We start from the raw sequence: 15,119 nt of genomic DNA, 5'->3' as shown, positions 1-15,119 counted from the left end.
TCAGCTTGCTTCTCACACCAAACCTTCTGTCAGGAATCTTGGCGTGACCTTTGACCCAGCTCTCACCCTGGATTCTCATGTCAGTTCTCTTGTTCGCTCTTCCTTCTTCCATCTCAGGAACATTGCTAAGCTGAGTCCCATTCTGTCCCGCTCTGAACTTGAGACAGTTCTCCACACCTTCATCTCCTCACGCTTAGACTACTGTAACTCTCTTTTCACGTGTCTGAGCAGAACCTCCCTGAACCGTCTACAGGTGGTTCAGAACGCCTGTGCTCGGCTTCTGACCAAGTCCTCCAAACACACCCACATCACCCCGCTTCTCCTCCAGCTTCACTGGCTGCCAGTCAACTTCAGGGTTCATTTCAAGATCCTGGTTCTGGTCTATAGGGCCTTACATGGACAAGCACCATCTTACATTGGTGATCTTCTTAGTCTCTACACCCCCAGCAGGTCCCTGAGGTCCAGTGATCAAAGCCTACTGGTTGTGCAGCACCAGGCTAAAGGTCAAAGGTGACAGATCATTTGCTGCTGTGGCCCCCAGACTCTGGACCTCTCTCCCCCTGAGCCTGAGATCAGTGGACTCAGTGGTCTCCTTTAAAAAGCAGCTGAAGACTCACTTGTTCAAGCTGGCTTTTGTATGACCTTCTTCACCACTCTCTCTTTATTCTGCTCTCCCCACCTATTCCACCTTCCTCAGGATCCACTGATTTCCCTCTTTCCTATTCACTCTCTCTTTCTTAACATTTTGTTTTTTAATCACAATTGTCATATTTTAACCATTTTCTAAATTCTTTTTTATATTTTTACATTTTTTTGTTTTTGTGAAGCGCCTCGTGATTTTTATCTTGAGAGGCGCTATAGAAATGATACTTTCTTCTTCTGAAGACAAATAACGTGAATAGATACCAGAGTCTAGGGATTAAAAGGTCAGCTCTGATCAGTTCAAGACCACCATTCTGGAGCTAAATGTGCTGTCTGGCGTCTGCCTCAGGTCATGGGTGCTTCAACAGGACAGACACCAAAACTATTGCAGGTTTACTGGAAGGGTAAACAACTCTTCTAGGTCTGTATTTACTAAACATGTTTACAGGTTAAGAGCCATCATTACAGGAAAACAGTATTATGTTAAACAAGCATTTATTTGATGAAATAAATTTTTTTTTAATGTTCACTCCATACAATTAAACAAAGAAAACAGTGTTGACAAAATAAAATCAGTTTTTATCGTTTCCTGTTTTCAGAACAGTAGAAGCCAATGGTTCCTTTTCCCAGCAAAGCTCCACCTCTCCGCCAACACACAAAGCTACCGAGGTAAGCTGCTCAACACAATAAGAGCATTTTACTCTTGGGCTTTGGACCCCAAAGTGTAATTAATACAAGATAAAATTGACCGTGGTCCTCTGAGTCTGTGACACATTCCTTCTCGGTATTCCTGAACGTTTAAAGCAGCACGACTGTCTCATTTCCCTTCAAGGCACAACTTTTATAAGAAATGTCAGAAATTATCGCTTCTGCCTCAAAAATAGTTCCCCAGACGTTTACGGCAACAGGACTGTGCCCGACTGCTGTTATTAGTCAATATCTACATTCCAATTAGGCTAAGTATTTTTTTAGTATTTGTATCCATTTTCTACAAAAATAAATGTCATAAGTAAAATTAGAAAAATAGAGATTAAGACATTATGCACAGTCATTAAAATATACAATTCAGGTGTTTAAATAGTGGCTTTCCTTGTAGGAAGAATGTGTGTTGGTAAACAGTGTGTGTGTGTGTGTGTGTGTGTGTGTGTGTGTGTGTGTGTGTGTGTGCGTGTGTGTGTGTGAGTGAGACGATTCAGTGGCAGATCACTGTTGGGTGTGGCACTTCTTCTCCAGAGCAAAGCTCAGCCTGTCCCTGGCACTGCCACAAGACTTCAGAGCGTCTCCGTTTCTGCAGATTGACACACAAATGTCATAAAATTAGGATTAAAATCTCATCCATGCATTGTTCAGAGCTCAGACTGCATAGATTTATTTGAAAACAACAGGAGCTGAACCCTTTATCTGTGTTTAATACAGTTTTTCTTATTTTTACCTGGACAGGAAGGTATAAAGCAGTGAGGCGTGATGCCGAGAGAAGTAATCCTGCTGGACAGCATGTTCCAAACATAACAGCTGACCTGGGACCAGCAGGGCCTTCTTTACTTTCCCTTCTCCCTAAAAAAAAAAAAAACAACACCACAAATTTACTGTTTGGTGTAAAACTACACACACATATACATGTTAGGCAGAAGAATCTAACCAAAACTCAACACTTTCAATAAACTAAGATCAGCTTGTGTTGATAAAATATGTTTTAGTTGTTTGGAGCGAATCTTAATGTAGCAAGATCTGTTAGCATTGGGATATGTGGTTACTAATACACCAGATTTTAACACAGCATCTGTTAAATACACCATGTTTTCAGCACGTTGTACTGCCTAGGGGTGATCGGCTGTAGCGGCCATCTTGAATCAGACCGACTCCAAAAGCTTTTTGATTTTTTTTTTGGTTTTTACAGTTTTCTTTGCTAAGATGAAAAGTGGTGTTTCCCTGAGTTGAGCTCGTGCCAGACTCTTAAATCAGATGGAGGTGGGACACGTGTGGCTCTGCTGCACCTTCAGGAGTCCCATCATGACCAGCAGCGAGGAGAGGAAGCGGTACGACTGCAGGCTGGAACTGGAGAGCAACTTCTTCAGAACTGCATCTGTAAAACAGAGGCGACGTAAATACAGCAACCTGCACCAAAGACCTGTTAGATTACAGAAACATGGCTGTTCTTCACTCGGCTGTCAGACGTAACTGGGAGTTCTAACTATTTACCGATGGTTTCTAAAACTGTCGTCCGGTCTTCTGGATCCTCGCAGTACAACAAGCCGATCTTCAGAAGCAGCTCAGCAGCTTTGTCTGGGTCAGAAGCTTCAACCTAAAGAGACCAGAGTCAAGACAGATGAGTGAGTGTCCACACCAACCTGAGGAGACTTTCATGGAAGTAGACGTCTAAAACATACCTGTTGCTGAATGTTTGACTTCATGTCTTTAAGCTGAAACAGCTGTTCTGCTGCAGGGGACCTGAGGAAGGTCAGAACTTCTGCCTGGGTGGGGGGGTGGGGGGGGGGTTACAAAAACATAATCAGAGGCATGGATGCTTTTACAGTCCTTTAACTGTAGTATAAGTATCACTGATGGTACTCAGGACGGCTGTGGAGGTACCATCCACTACAAACAAAGCTAATTAACCATCATTTGCTGATGTAAAGGCAAAAAGCCAAAAAGGTGACACGATTTAGGACGAGGACACATTTAAAACAGGCGAATGAGAGACTCTGAAACCAAACATGCATGACGTCACATGATAGTTGTAACACACTGAATTGGGACACTTTTATGTCCTAATTCAGTGTGTTTCCATCTGAGAATGGGCATATTTTCATAGTAGAGGGGACAACAGTCCCATCCTGGTGAGAAACTGGCTGAAAACTAAGCAGCAGAAATAAACAAATGCAGGGAGGAAATATGATTCAGGTCCTCCTACACTTGTTTGGTTATGGAGAAGAGCCAAGGCTTCAGCGCGTAAGAAGCTGTGGTCATCAGTTAAAACATGAAACCATCCCATCTTCAACTAGTCTGGTAGTAAGTCAGTGTTAACTGAAGCCTGTACTACTGAAGTCTGACACGAGTGGTGCTTAGAGTTTATCTGAGGATGGATTTAAAAGATCGAGAACAAACAGATGCCGCGGCCCTCCTCATCCTCACTGAGCAGGCTGTAGTGCAGAATGTGGCTGGGACTCTAGAAGCTGATCTTTGCTGGTTTTCTTCTGCTCTTATGTTTATGCTCCAGTGTTAGTTTTGAAGTGAACTCATGTTGCAACACGGGTGTGGTCTCCCTTTTGTTCGTTTTGGCCGACTCGTCACTTTGCTGCTCAGGTTTGATTCTGGGACGTTGTGCTAATGGTCGCTTGTTTTAACTAACCCTTCACTGGTGGTTCTCAACAACTGTGTAAGCGGTCAGAGTGGCTTCACTTAACGGCTGGATAGTGTTGTCTTCCATGCTTCATCTTTGTTTCCTCCACCTTAAATAAAAAATGTTTGTTTGATTCTTACCTGGCTTTGAGTTTTAGCAGGACTGTCTTCACCTTTTAACCCATTTTCCTTTATAATGTCCTCACACTCTCCGTTTTCTTCACAACACTCATCGCTGGAATCATCATCTTCATCCTCCTCATCCTCATCCAGCTCACCTTCATCATCACTGTGAACAAACACGTTTGTGTGGTAAAATCTAGGGTGAAAACTAGTGCTGAATGAGCTGTTGTTTTGCTTTTTTGACCGAAATTGACATTTCAAATGTGATCATCAAAGCTGTGTTTTTTGTAGCACTCCTGACTGATCCAGGATCTGTTGTGTCAACTTTTTTAGACATCTGGGTTTTCTCCTGCGTTACAGCGGCAGCAGAGCGTGAGGAGGGGGGTACCGGTATCAGAACTGAGCCCAATAGTTCAGCTGACAAGAGCAGCACATTTTGGTTACTTTCTCCTTTTATTTTTCCTCACCAAAGTGTGGCCGTCCGTCTCTGCCGCGAGTTTCATTTACCCAGAGGAGTCGACTAAGAACCCATTCTCATTTACAACGGCGATCAGGCCAAGAGGCAGCAGCAACAGACACTTAAGTGGCTTTGCAACAAAGAATAAACAGACAGATACGATAAAAACAATTAGACATAAAGACTAAAAAGACTGTTCTCGTATCCAGAATGCCGTCTCTCAGCGCTGTGGGTGGGCGAGGGACAGAGACGTCTCCAGCAGCAGAACGGGGTTCACCATAGGGGCTGCATGACTTAATTTTTTTATAGTCAACAGTCTAGTAATGAAAATCGAGTCGACTTTGACTAGTTGTTGATGACGTCATACACCTGAAGCGGGTTGGTTTGCTGGAGATTTTGACAATTAAAATTGCGTCCACATTTTCAAAGTTAAACACATTTCTTTTAACAACGGTAGTTTCTGCATCTTTACTGTTCCCCAGCTGCTTCAGCCCTCTCCCCCCTCCCCCTGCGCAGCGGCCGCAAACTCACTGATGCGCCTGCAGCCTCTCGGAGTTCCTGCTGATCTAAACATTAAAATAATTATTTCATTTTCTGTTCCTCACTTCTGATTACATTCAATGGTGTTTGTTTGTTGCAACCACCAGGTACAAAAACTAACTTGTTTTTATTTGAATATTTTTCTGTCCTGCCTGTTTATTATCTTCCTGCATCTCCTCTCAATCCTAAAGAAAAACTGCTACCTGGGTTCATATATATTCACCTTATGAGTTACCTTTGAACCGCAGTTCTAAAAGATCTACCGACCGCAAAAACAGCGGAGTGCGCGTCGGTCGCAACACCGGTGAGGTGCGTCACCGGAGGACGAAACAGGTGATGTGCCCCGCTCCACAGCAGCCAAACGCATCAGGCACAAATAAAAGAATAAAAGACAGAAAACATAAAAGGAAATGAGCCGACATGAACGATTCCGTGTTAAATTTGTTTTTGAGGTAGCGACACCTGATTTGATGTTACTGCGTCAACGATCAGAGCTTTGCATGCGCAAGCTGGTTAAGGTTAGGATGGGGTGAGGGGAAGGTTAAATTGCAAGAGGGTAAAGGTCACAATTAGGTCAAATGTCCGTTTTATTGCGGGCGTCAGTACCAACGCTCTGGCACAGCGCGTCGCCTCCCAACGCGCAGGAGCTCCTCACCTGCTGTCTTTTCAGAGGACTGCATCTTGTCGGTCATTATCATGTGACAACGACTAGTCGATGACAGGCATAAAAAGTCACTACAGAGCAGTGAAGTCGACTAGTTGATGCAACGCCTAGTTCACCATAACAACACTAAAGGCTGATTTATACTTCTCAGTCAGCGCGAGTGCGGAGTCACACGCTTAAGTGGACTTGAAAGAACAACTTCTAGTCTTCAAAAAACAGTTAATTTTTTCTGATGGCACACGGTAATTCATACAAGCCTGTGAAACGTGTCAGAGGTCGGTGTTAGAGCGGCGTTTCAGTGAGATCAGACGGCCCAGAAAAACGCAGCCTGCCTTGGTAAATAATGCAGGGAAAACTCTGTATGCACTTTTGTTATTAAATACATCTGAAAGCTATTTTACCTTCAGGTCTCCTCCTAGCATCTTTAGAGTAGAAGAAGAACATGTTTGTTATAAAGCACCTCTCTAGGTAAGGATCACTAGCTCATTAAAAAAACAAATAACAATAATAAATATATATATATAATAATGGGAGTAAATGAACTCAAATTAATAGCTTTGAATGTTTTTATGGTATGGTTATAGATTATATTACTATATTGTGAATGTGTTGAAGCTTGATTTTAAGAAAATCGTGAATTGAACTGAAATCGCCATTTCTCCTAAAAAAACATGGCAATTAAACCTTTTCCTAAAATCGTTCAGCCTCAGTGAAAATGCTGCACCTGAGAAGATGATCTGATATTACCTGAGTGAGCCCAGCATGTCTCCTCTGTCCATGTCGTCCATCATGTCTCTCAGAGCCTCACAGCCGTCCTCACCCAGACAATTACCTTTTACAGTGACAAACAAGTGCCATTGTCCTTTAGTCTTAAAACCTCTTGATATCATTTTCAGGATTAAACCAATAAATGTTCTGTAACTTCAGCAGGATTTGCATTCATTAGAAGCATAAAAGGGTCTGCTTGACAAAAAACCAGTTCCAGCCTGTTAAAAGTACCATTCAGAAGCACTTTCTCCATGTCAGGTTTTTCCACAGCAGCCTGGGCAACCACTAGAGCTGCTGCATCGGTGATCTCACCAAAAGATAAGTTGAGCTCCTGAAGATGAGACACACCAGAGATCCATGAGAGAGGACGTTACTGTAACACACACAGGGAGACATGATCTTAAACTGACCTTCAAGATCGGCATTCCGTCTCTCAACAATGCAGCAAGGGCAATGGCTCCCTCAGACCGGACCAAACAGTCACCGAAGTTGATGACCTGAACATTCCTGAGATGTTTCAGAGCCTGCAGGAGCAAAAGGATGAGCGTGCCTTAAAGAAGCGGTTCACAGATGACCTCTGTTATCTTCCAAACACCAGCAGGTCTCACCTCTGCCATGGCCAGCGTTCCCCATTTGGTGAACGTGTTGTCATTAAGGTTGAGGACGCGAAGCTCTGGGTTGTGGCGCACGGCTGACGCTAACGCCATCACACCAGGGTAGTTTATTCCATTCTGGGGCATATGGATCTCCTCCAAGCTGCCCATCAACTTATAATAAAAAGAGAGAAAACATTTGTATGTTTTACTAGAACATTTAGAGACAAACGTTAGGTGTGTTTGACTGACACTCTACATCATCAAAAACACAATATTCATATAAAGATTTGATAAATGACAAATCTTCACTAGTTTCTTCTGACAAAATACTTCAACTCCCAGACTTGACCAGTGGAAAGAGACTAAACCTAATCAGAAGGAACTCTGGGTAATGTGTGAATGGAAGTGAGTGTATCTTATTGTAGTAAAAACTAGAAGTACAAGTACTCACATTTTAGTACTTTAGCTGATACAGAGTACTGATAAAAGTATTAATGAAAGCCCTTGACATGTATTATTAGGGGGTGTGATGTTGGGCCTCGATCATGGATCTGTAAGAGTTTAGGACAAAAAAAACCACAAATACCGATTTATGTGTTTATACAGCTAATAACTCCTCTAGAAGCAGAGTGGGGGAAAAAACCGACTTCCATTGAAAGGTCAAAAGGTCATGTACAGAAAGACTGATCATTTTAGACAAAATTGTAGGGATGCTGCATATTAGTACGAGGAACCCAAATGTGTGTGAGTGTGTGTGTGTGTGTGTCTAGGTGTACTTGTCTTTGTTTAAATGGACAAATTTTGACTCTAACCTGTAACGTGCGGACATTTCTAAATTGTGGGGACATTCTGCTGGTCCACACAATGCTAAGCACATAGTGGAGTCACTAAAATGAATGGAAGTCAATGGAGGTTCACACGTATGTGTGTGTGTGTGTGTGTGTGTGTGTGTGTGTGTGTGTGTGTGTGTATAAAATTATGTGAAATGATTAAATATTTTTTATGTGCTGTTGGTCTGAGTTAGGCCCATGTGGGTAAAGTGTTTCCTACCTGAAAGGCCTTAGCCAGGGCGCTAGCTCCATCGTTCTCCAGGCGGTTCCTTCCAGCGGCGAACACCTTCAGTTGCAGTGGAGCTCCGAGCAAAGCAGACTGCTTGTAGCCCTCAGTCAGAGCTTCAGCCAGGATCTGTTTTTATCAGACGTGAAGCCGTTTAGATGTTCAACGGACTGCTTTAGCATCATCCACGAGCGTTGACTCACCTTTCCTCCGCCTATTCCCATGCCACAGTTGTTGAGCCGTAGCTCCCTCAGAGTGTGGCAAGTGGGGCTCTTCAAAAGCTGCTCAACTCCTTTGACACCATCTGGACCAAAGGCATTGTCACTCAGGTCCAGCTCGGTCAGCCTGCTGCCGGCGCTCATTAAAGCACTGCCCAGGGTCCTCTGGAAAGACAATAATCAAGATTTTAGGAATGAATAAATGTATGAGTGTAACTTTCGGGGAATTTAATAAATATCCAAATCACACACGCAACCTTTTACCACATCTACCTGACAGAGTAAATTCCTGAGGATCGATCATCCTGTTACAGTGTTTCTCATTTGCTTTAGTTAATTTCTCTGATCAGAATTAAATCTCTCAAAACTGTTATATCTCCACAACATTTAGTCATCTGACACTTCTCCACTCAGAGCTAAATCGCATAAACCCTCAACTGGAGCACGTATATATTATTTTTGCTTTTACGCAAATCAGAATTGCAAAGATAAAATGCAGCAAAAGTGAGAAATATACATAAAGATTCAGTGTCTCGTGCTCATTTAGTTCACCAAATACAGCTGTGTGTAAATTAGATTGTAATCTTGAGCACTCTTAGGTAGTATCACCAAGATCTGACATTTTTGCACAGTAAACTGTCATAACGACACAAAAAGCTGAAAAGCTATCTTGTTCATGGACAGTTGGGTCAGCGCTTTCATTTTGATGATGCCAACTCTCTCTCTTTGAGAAGTGCACTAGCTGTCATGCAAATGTTAATGTTAACTAGGGATGTAAGAAAATATCGTAAAAGCAATATATCGGGAAATTTTTTTCCTGCAATATTACATCAATTTTTCAAAAGCTGTGTACATAATTTTTGGAAGAATTTACATGCAAACATCGGTGTATTTTCTTTTCTTTTGGTGCAATTCAAATGCCGACCACTAGAGGCAGCAGTGTGTTATGGGTTTTGTTTCCGCCACCACCCTCTATGATGGTTCAGATACCACATGTTAAAGAGGTAAAGTATCAGTTTGGACTGTTTATTAAATTTTCCTACAATAAATTCAGTTAAAAAAACATTTTTATCGCTAATAACGTCTGACTGAATGTATCGCAATAAATCATGATAAATTGTATCGTCTCATGTATCATGATACACATCGTATCACCAGATTTTCACCAACACACATCCCTGCGACGGTGGCACAGGAGTTAAGTGCTCGCCCCGTAATCGGAAGGTTGCTGGTTCGAGTCCTGCTCAGTCTGTCACTGTCGTTGTGTCCTTGGGCAAGACACTTAACCCACGTTGCCTGCTGGTGGTGGTCGGAGGGACCGGTGGCGCCAGTGCTCGGCAGCCTCGCCTCTGTCAGTGCGCCCCAGGGCAGCTGTGGCTACATCGTAGCTCATCACCATCAGTGTGTGAATGTGTGTGTGAATGGGTGAATGACTGATTGTGTTGTAAAGCGCCTTGGGGGGTTCCAGGACTCTAGAAGGCGCTATATCAAATACAGGCCATTTACCATTTTTACCTAATGTTAACCACAGCATCTGAGATGAACAGTAATTGACTGGGACCTGCTGTTCTCACCAGGGCTATGGGGATTTCAGAGCGCAGCCTTCCAGTGAACATGTCGCTCCAATAGCATCGCTGAAAGACAAACAGAATAAGCACAAGATAACTAAAGGAAAAACATTTTTTCGCCTTAATAGAAGGAACGGTTAGTATTTAAATATAAGAATACGGCAAGGATTAATTTGTCAGCATACCACTGGTCCCCTAGATGTACCAGAAGCGCTGCACTTTGGTAGCCTGGCCTGCCAGACTCGTCCTCCGTTTAATTCTGCGCTTTCTCTGTGCAGAATTAAACAGAGGACAAGTCTGGCAGGCCAGGCTAACACTTTGGACACTCATGCTGTAGAGCTTGTTCCATGTTACCCAGGTGTTTATCAAACTCTCTATTGTCAGTTTTCTTGCATGTTGTTACTGCCCTCATTCATACTTTATATTTGCTTAACTAAACAAGCTCTGACTGTGTTAAAGAAAATCAGGTGGAATCAGCTGAAAATGTTGCTTTTTACATTTTTGAACACAATGTGTAACAAATAATTCTTATTGTGGTCCTGCTTTGTCACATTTGGTCATATTTTCCACAAAAGCACACTCAGGCCCAAAAGTTTGTATTTATAAAATGTTATTTCTTATTAGACGGTCAATTCAAAAGAATGTTTTATTATGACTGGACACCATGACCTACCTGAAGCAGATCTTTGCTCTCTAGAGCCTTAGCAATAGCTTTGGCTGCATCCACTCCCACGGTGTTTCCTTCAAGCCGTAGAGCTCTCAGACCCTGGTACTGGTCTATCTTACTGACCATCTCCTCCACTAAAAGCAAACGGAGTACGCTTTTAGACCGACCGAAGTCAACAAGAAGGAAAAACAACAGAACTGAAGTTTTCTTACCTGATTCTGTGTTATCTAGTTTCATTCCCAGGCCTTTAAAGCTCAACTCTCCATCCCCGAAATGGATCTTAGAGAGAGCATCTTCCAGCTGAGCGATGTCACGGGAGGCCATGTTTATGATCTAATAAAACATTTAAAATTAGCCACAAAATGTCACACATGGCATACCTACTCAGGAGTACATGTTCAGGACGACAGCCACTTTCCAAAATTTAGAGATAGACAAATAAAATTCATATTTACGTCCCTTCGATTATCACAAAACTAGTATGTTATCCATTAGCATACCGGTGCTATCTAGTTCGCACAGTGGCGCAATATTAAAAACTGACTAATAACCCGACTAGTTGAGGCTAATACTCATGTCACAGTCATTTAGATCAACAACGCAACTCATTATAGAATACTGATAAGTGTTATTAGCAATTAGGCTTGCCTTTCAGAAACTTTCTTTGAAATGAAGTTAGTACGCGCTGCTTCTTCCGCGCGAAACGCCGGTTGCTAAATCATTAAACGTCATCAGCAACGCTTTCCGTTTCCGGTTGTATTTGTGAAGTTTTCTTCTCTTTTAATTTGGTATCTTGTAGATGGTGTGAATTTAAATCGACTTTTTGGATTATTGTATTGTTATTGGCTTTTTGTTTTTATTCCTATTTTCTTACTGTAATAAAGTTTAAAAAGAAAAGTACTACGTCACCTGATCACATGGGTCCGCCATGACGGACGTAAAGTGTGAATGAAAATGAAAAACGGAGGGAAAGTAGTAGTGACTGAGTGAAAATGTGTTTGTTGTTTGCCAGTTTAGCATGGCTTCTAATAGTTCAAGCCCGGTTCACTTATCGGAAGAAGTAGCTCGCCAAGGTGGGACTGAGAGAGTTTGTTATTTACCTGGACCAAATGCTACACACACCTAAATATCTCATAATGGCGAATGTAGGGCTCAATTATGATGCCATATAAATAACGTATGTAATTTTCACATACGTAGTCATATTGGAAAAACGTTATTAGAATTTACCATTTCCAGTGGTGAACAGAAAAACGCATTCACTATTTTGTGTGCTTGTGAACAGGGACGCCTCCAGAAAATGTTGATAGGGGTGGCCAGACGGGGCCAACAAATTTTTTGGAGTGGCGCACCAAATTGGTCCTTGTGGTAACTCTGGGAGAGTTTAGCCCGTGGTGATGTTTTGCATTGCTTCTTTATTCATTTTTATTTTAAATAAAACAGTACGTATCCAAGGAATTCAACTTACATTTTACAAACACAAATATTTCAAAAAATACATTTCTTATTTAAATGTTATTTCAAATTTTATTTTGAAATGTATTTTTTTAGTTTAATTCACCTGTTGCTGTGTTCACAAAAACTATGGAGATAAAAACTTATTTAAAATGGTGAGCAGCAGAAACATATGTATTTTTTTTAAATTCTGATTATTTCTTTACTCGTTAAAAAATTCATTTTTTTTTCAATTAGCGTTTCCAGAGCATGTTTGAAGTCGGCCTGTTTTTGTGTTATTTTGAGTTCTTGTTTTCAATTGCTGTTTTATTCCTTGTTAGGTCACTTTTATTCATTGTTTTATTCCTTTGCCTTATGCTTTAAGTTTTATGTTCTGTTTATTTACTTCTCTTTTTTATGACTATATGTCTTTGTACAATGTGTTCTAGCACCTTATATTAGAGCTGCACAATATATCGCAAATATATTGTAATCGCAATATCAGCATGCACAATAAGCTTATCGCAAAGAACAGATAAATATTGCAATGAATGGAGCTGAAATGTTTGCTACACATAATCCATTGTCAATCAAACTGAAGTAGTCTCCCTTTAATTTGAAAAATACAAAGAAGGTGAGGCAGGAAAATGCATGAATGCAGCCAAAAAAGGGTTTGATGGTATTTCTCATTAGGAAATGATGTCAAAAGCTTAAAAAAAGTAGATTTTTCATGACATGGGACCATTAAAAATGTTCTTTTCCAAGATCCACACCTTAAGTTCTGTCTGTTGGAGACAAAAGTACACCCTAGGTGCACAGAAACTGTCCACAACCTAAAGTGATGGGAATATTAAATATTAGAATCAAGTTTGGGTCCATTTCATATTTTTGAGCTGAGACTTAAGCTGTAAACATAGAAAACTGGATCTTTTTATATCAGATTTTGTTTTTTATTTATAGTCTCTTAAACATGAAAAAAGAAATGAAAAACAGATTATTGTGCTTTGAAAATTTTTGATTTTACTAATCATTTTAAGCTGTAGCCAACTGATTATCTTTGCATCTCACCATATAATGATGCATGTTGGTACATTTCTACTAGAGGCCGACCAATGTTTTTTTTAAAGGCCGATACCGATTTTTAGAGAATTTTGTTGTTGATGGGCAATATATATGTAAATTAGGGCTGCACGATATTAGGAACACATGCGATATGCGAAAACAGTGATTAATATTGCTATGATGATATTACTTGCGATGAATAGAAACTTAACACAGGAACAAAAATAATAAAAAACAAATAAATTAAAAAAAAGACAAAAAAATCATAAAAATGAGAAAAGCAAAAGATGTGAGGAAAGGGAAAAATAAAATAAACAGGAAAAGGTATCAGTGGAAAAGTAGAATCAGCAGAAAGAGCAGAACAAAGCTAACTCAGGTGTTTGCTAACCATCAAAATTAATGCTGTCCGCCTTGGGGGTGGGCATCTGACCTATGAGAACCCACCCAATTGGCCAAATGGTTGAAAAGCTCTATTTGATTGGCTTGCCTTTAGCACCCTCTAGTGTCCGTTTGTAGAACCAAAACATATCTCCTCTATGCTCATTCGTATTTTTAACACCATAATCTAACAGCTGAAATGTCTCCCTAACCTTCCTCAGTATCAAAAAGAGTGCTTTATCACTAAATTAAGCTGTGTCCATGATCTAAAACATGCAGGAAACGTGCTGGAACAAAAGTGCAGTGCCTGGTATGTCAGCTCAATTTTTTCTACGTCACAACAGAGCAGCCAGCCAGTTTAAAGTTGCAAGTGGGATATTCTGGCCACAGGGAGCGATAGGGGCTGGGTGGCCTTTCATTAACCATGTAAAGGATCATTTTAGAACATACTAGCTCAAGAAAATGATTTAAAAATGTGAAAAGTTGCAAAGTGTCAATTTAAATTTCAGAACTGCTTACAGAAGAAAGTAGCCCATGTGCGTCATCAGGCATTGCTCCTCTCCATGCAGCTGTTCTCTTATCTGGAGAAGTAGGTCACTAGCACCAACTTTCTCCGAGTTGCGGGCATAGAGCGGTTTATTTCATGATTCAGTTGAGAATGTGACCTTCATGTCACAGATGACTAATTTATGTAAACCTCCACAGGTACCAAGTGGATGGCGTCTGCATTGGGGACAAAACACCACAGATTAAACCGTGCCTCATGTCCACAAAGACACACATAATGGACAGCACTTGACATGTGTGTTAGGCAACTACTGTTTTATAACAGACTCGGCAGCCCAGTGGTTACAGTAACCAATTCATTCAACTAGATAGATAGATAGATAGATAGATAGATAGATAGATAGATAGATAGATAGATAGATAGATAGATAGATAGATAGATAGATAGATAGATAGATAGATAGATAGATAGATAGATAGATAGATAGATAGATAGATAGATAGATAGATAGATAGATAGATAGATAGATAGATAGATGAGTTATTAGCATTTTATTAATAAACATAAATAAGGACTGATAGATGAGTTATTTGCGTTTTATTAATAAACATAAATAAGGTCTGATTGTAACATTTTCACTGCCTTCAAACACAAAAAAACAAACATGTTTAGCTGTTTTATTACTTGCTATAAAACACAATATATTAGGGCTGGGCAATATGGCCTAAAATCAATATCACGATATTTTGAGGATTTCACCTCGACAACGATAAATGGACGATAACTACAGGTATGCGCGGAAACAAAAGTTGTCCACTAGATGGGGCTGTCACATGTATTAAACTGAGTCACATTTTATGCGACTCAAGGTGGTACAGCTTCTTGCCAACCAACACACATCTTTTCATTTTTTTTAAATTATCAAATGTATTTACATGGGAACATTTTTCTCGACAAGAGTCAGAAAATTCGATAATGATAAGTTTTCTATTTATTACCCAGCACTACAATATATACATTTAAAAATATTTCCTGTCATAGGCGCTTGTGAACCTGAGCTTTTTGCTGCCATCTTGTGGCCGCTCTCGTTCTGGAAACT

The 15,119-nt window shown here is 40.7% G+C and overlaps 1 protein-coding gene across 1 annotated transcript; it reads right to left on the bottom strand.

Moving 5' to 3' along the window:
- Positions 1-1,701: 1,701 nt before the first annotated feature.
- Positions 1,702-11,374, bottom strand: rangap1b (Ran GTPase activating protein 1b). The gene is made up of 16 exons (XM_015963642.3): positions 11,287-11,374; positions 10,851-10,971; positions 10,645-10,772; positions 9,978-10,037; positions 8,389-8,568; positions 8,180-8,314; positions 7,142-7,300; positions 6,944-7,057; positions 6,765-6,864; positions 6,513-6,597; positions 4,123-4,270; positions 3,030-3,113; positions 2,842-2,944; positions 2,637-2,725; positions 2,075-2,196; positions 1,702-1,930 (listed from the first exon to the last, which is right to left on the bottom strand). The coding sequence occupies exons 2-16, from the start codon at positions 10,960-10,962 to the stop codon at positions 1,846-1,848; spliced, it is 1,704 nt and encodes a 567-aa protein (XP_015819128.1). The 5' UTR covers positions 10,963-10,971; positions 11,287-11,374; the 3' UTR covers positions 1,702-1,845.
- Between the last annotated feature and the right edge of the window lie 3,745 nt (positions 11,375-15,119).

The sequence above is a fragment of the Nothobranchius furzeri genome, chromosome 16 (assembly GCF_043380555.1).
Source record: "Nothobranchius furzeri strain GRZ-AD chromosome 16, NfurGRZ-RIMD1, whole genome shotgun sequence".
In the NCBI taxonomy this organism is placed as follows: domain Eukaryota; kingdom Metazoa; phylum Chordata; class Actinopteri; order Cyprinodontiformes; family Nothobranchiidae; genus Nothobranchius; species Nothobranchius furzeri.
Note: the sequence above shows the minus strand (reverse complement) of the source record. Positions and strands in the feature narration are given on the sequence as shown.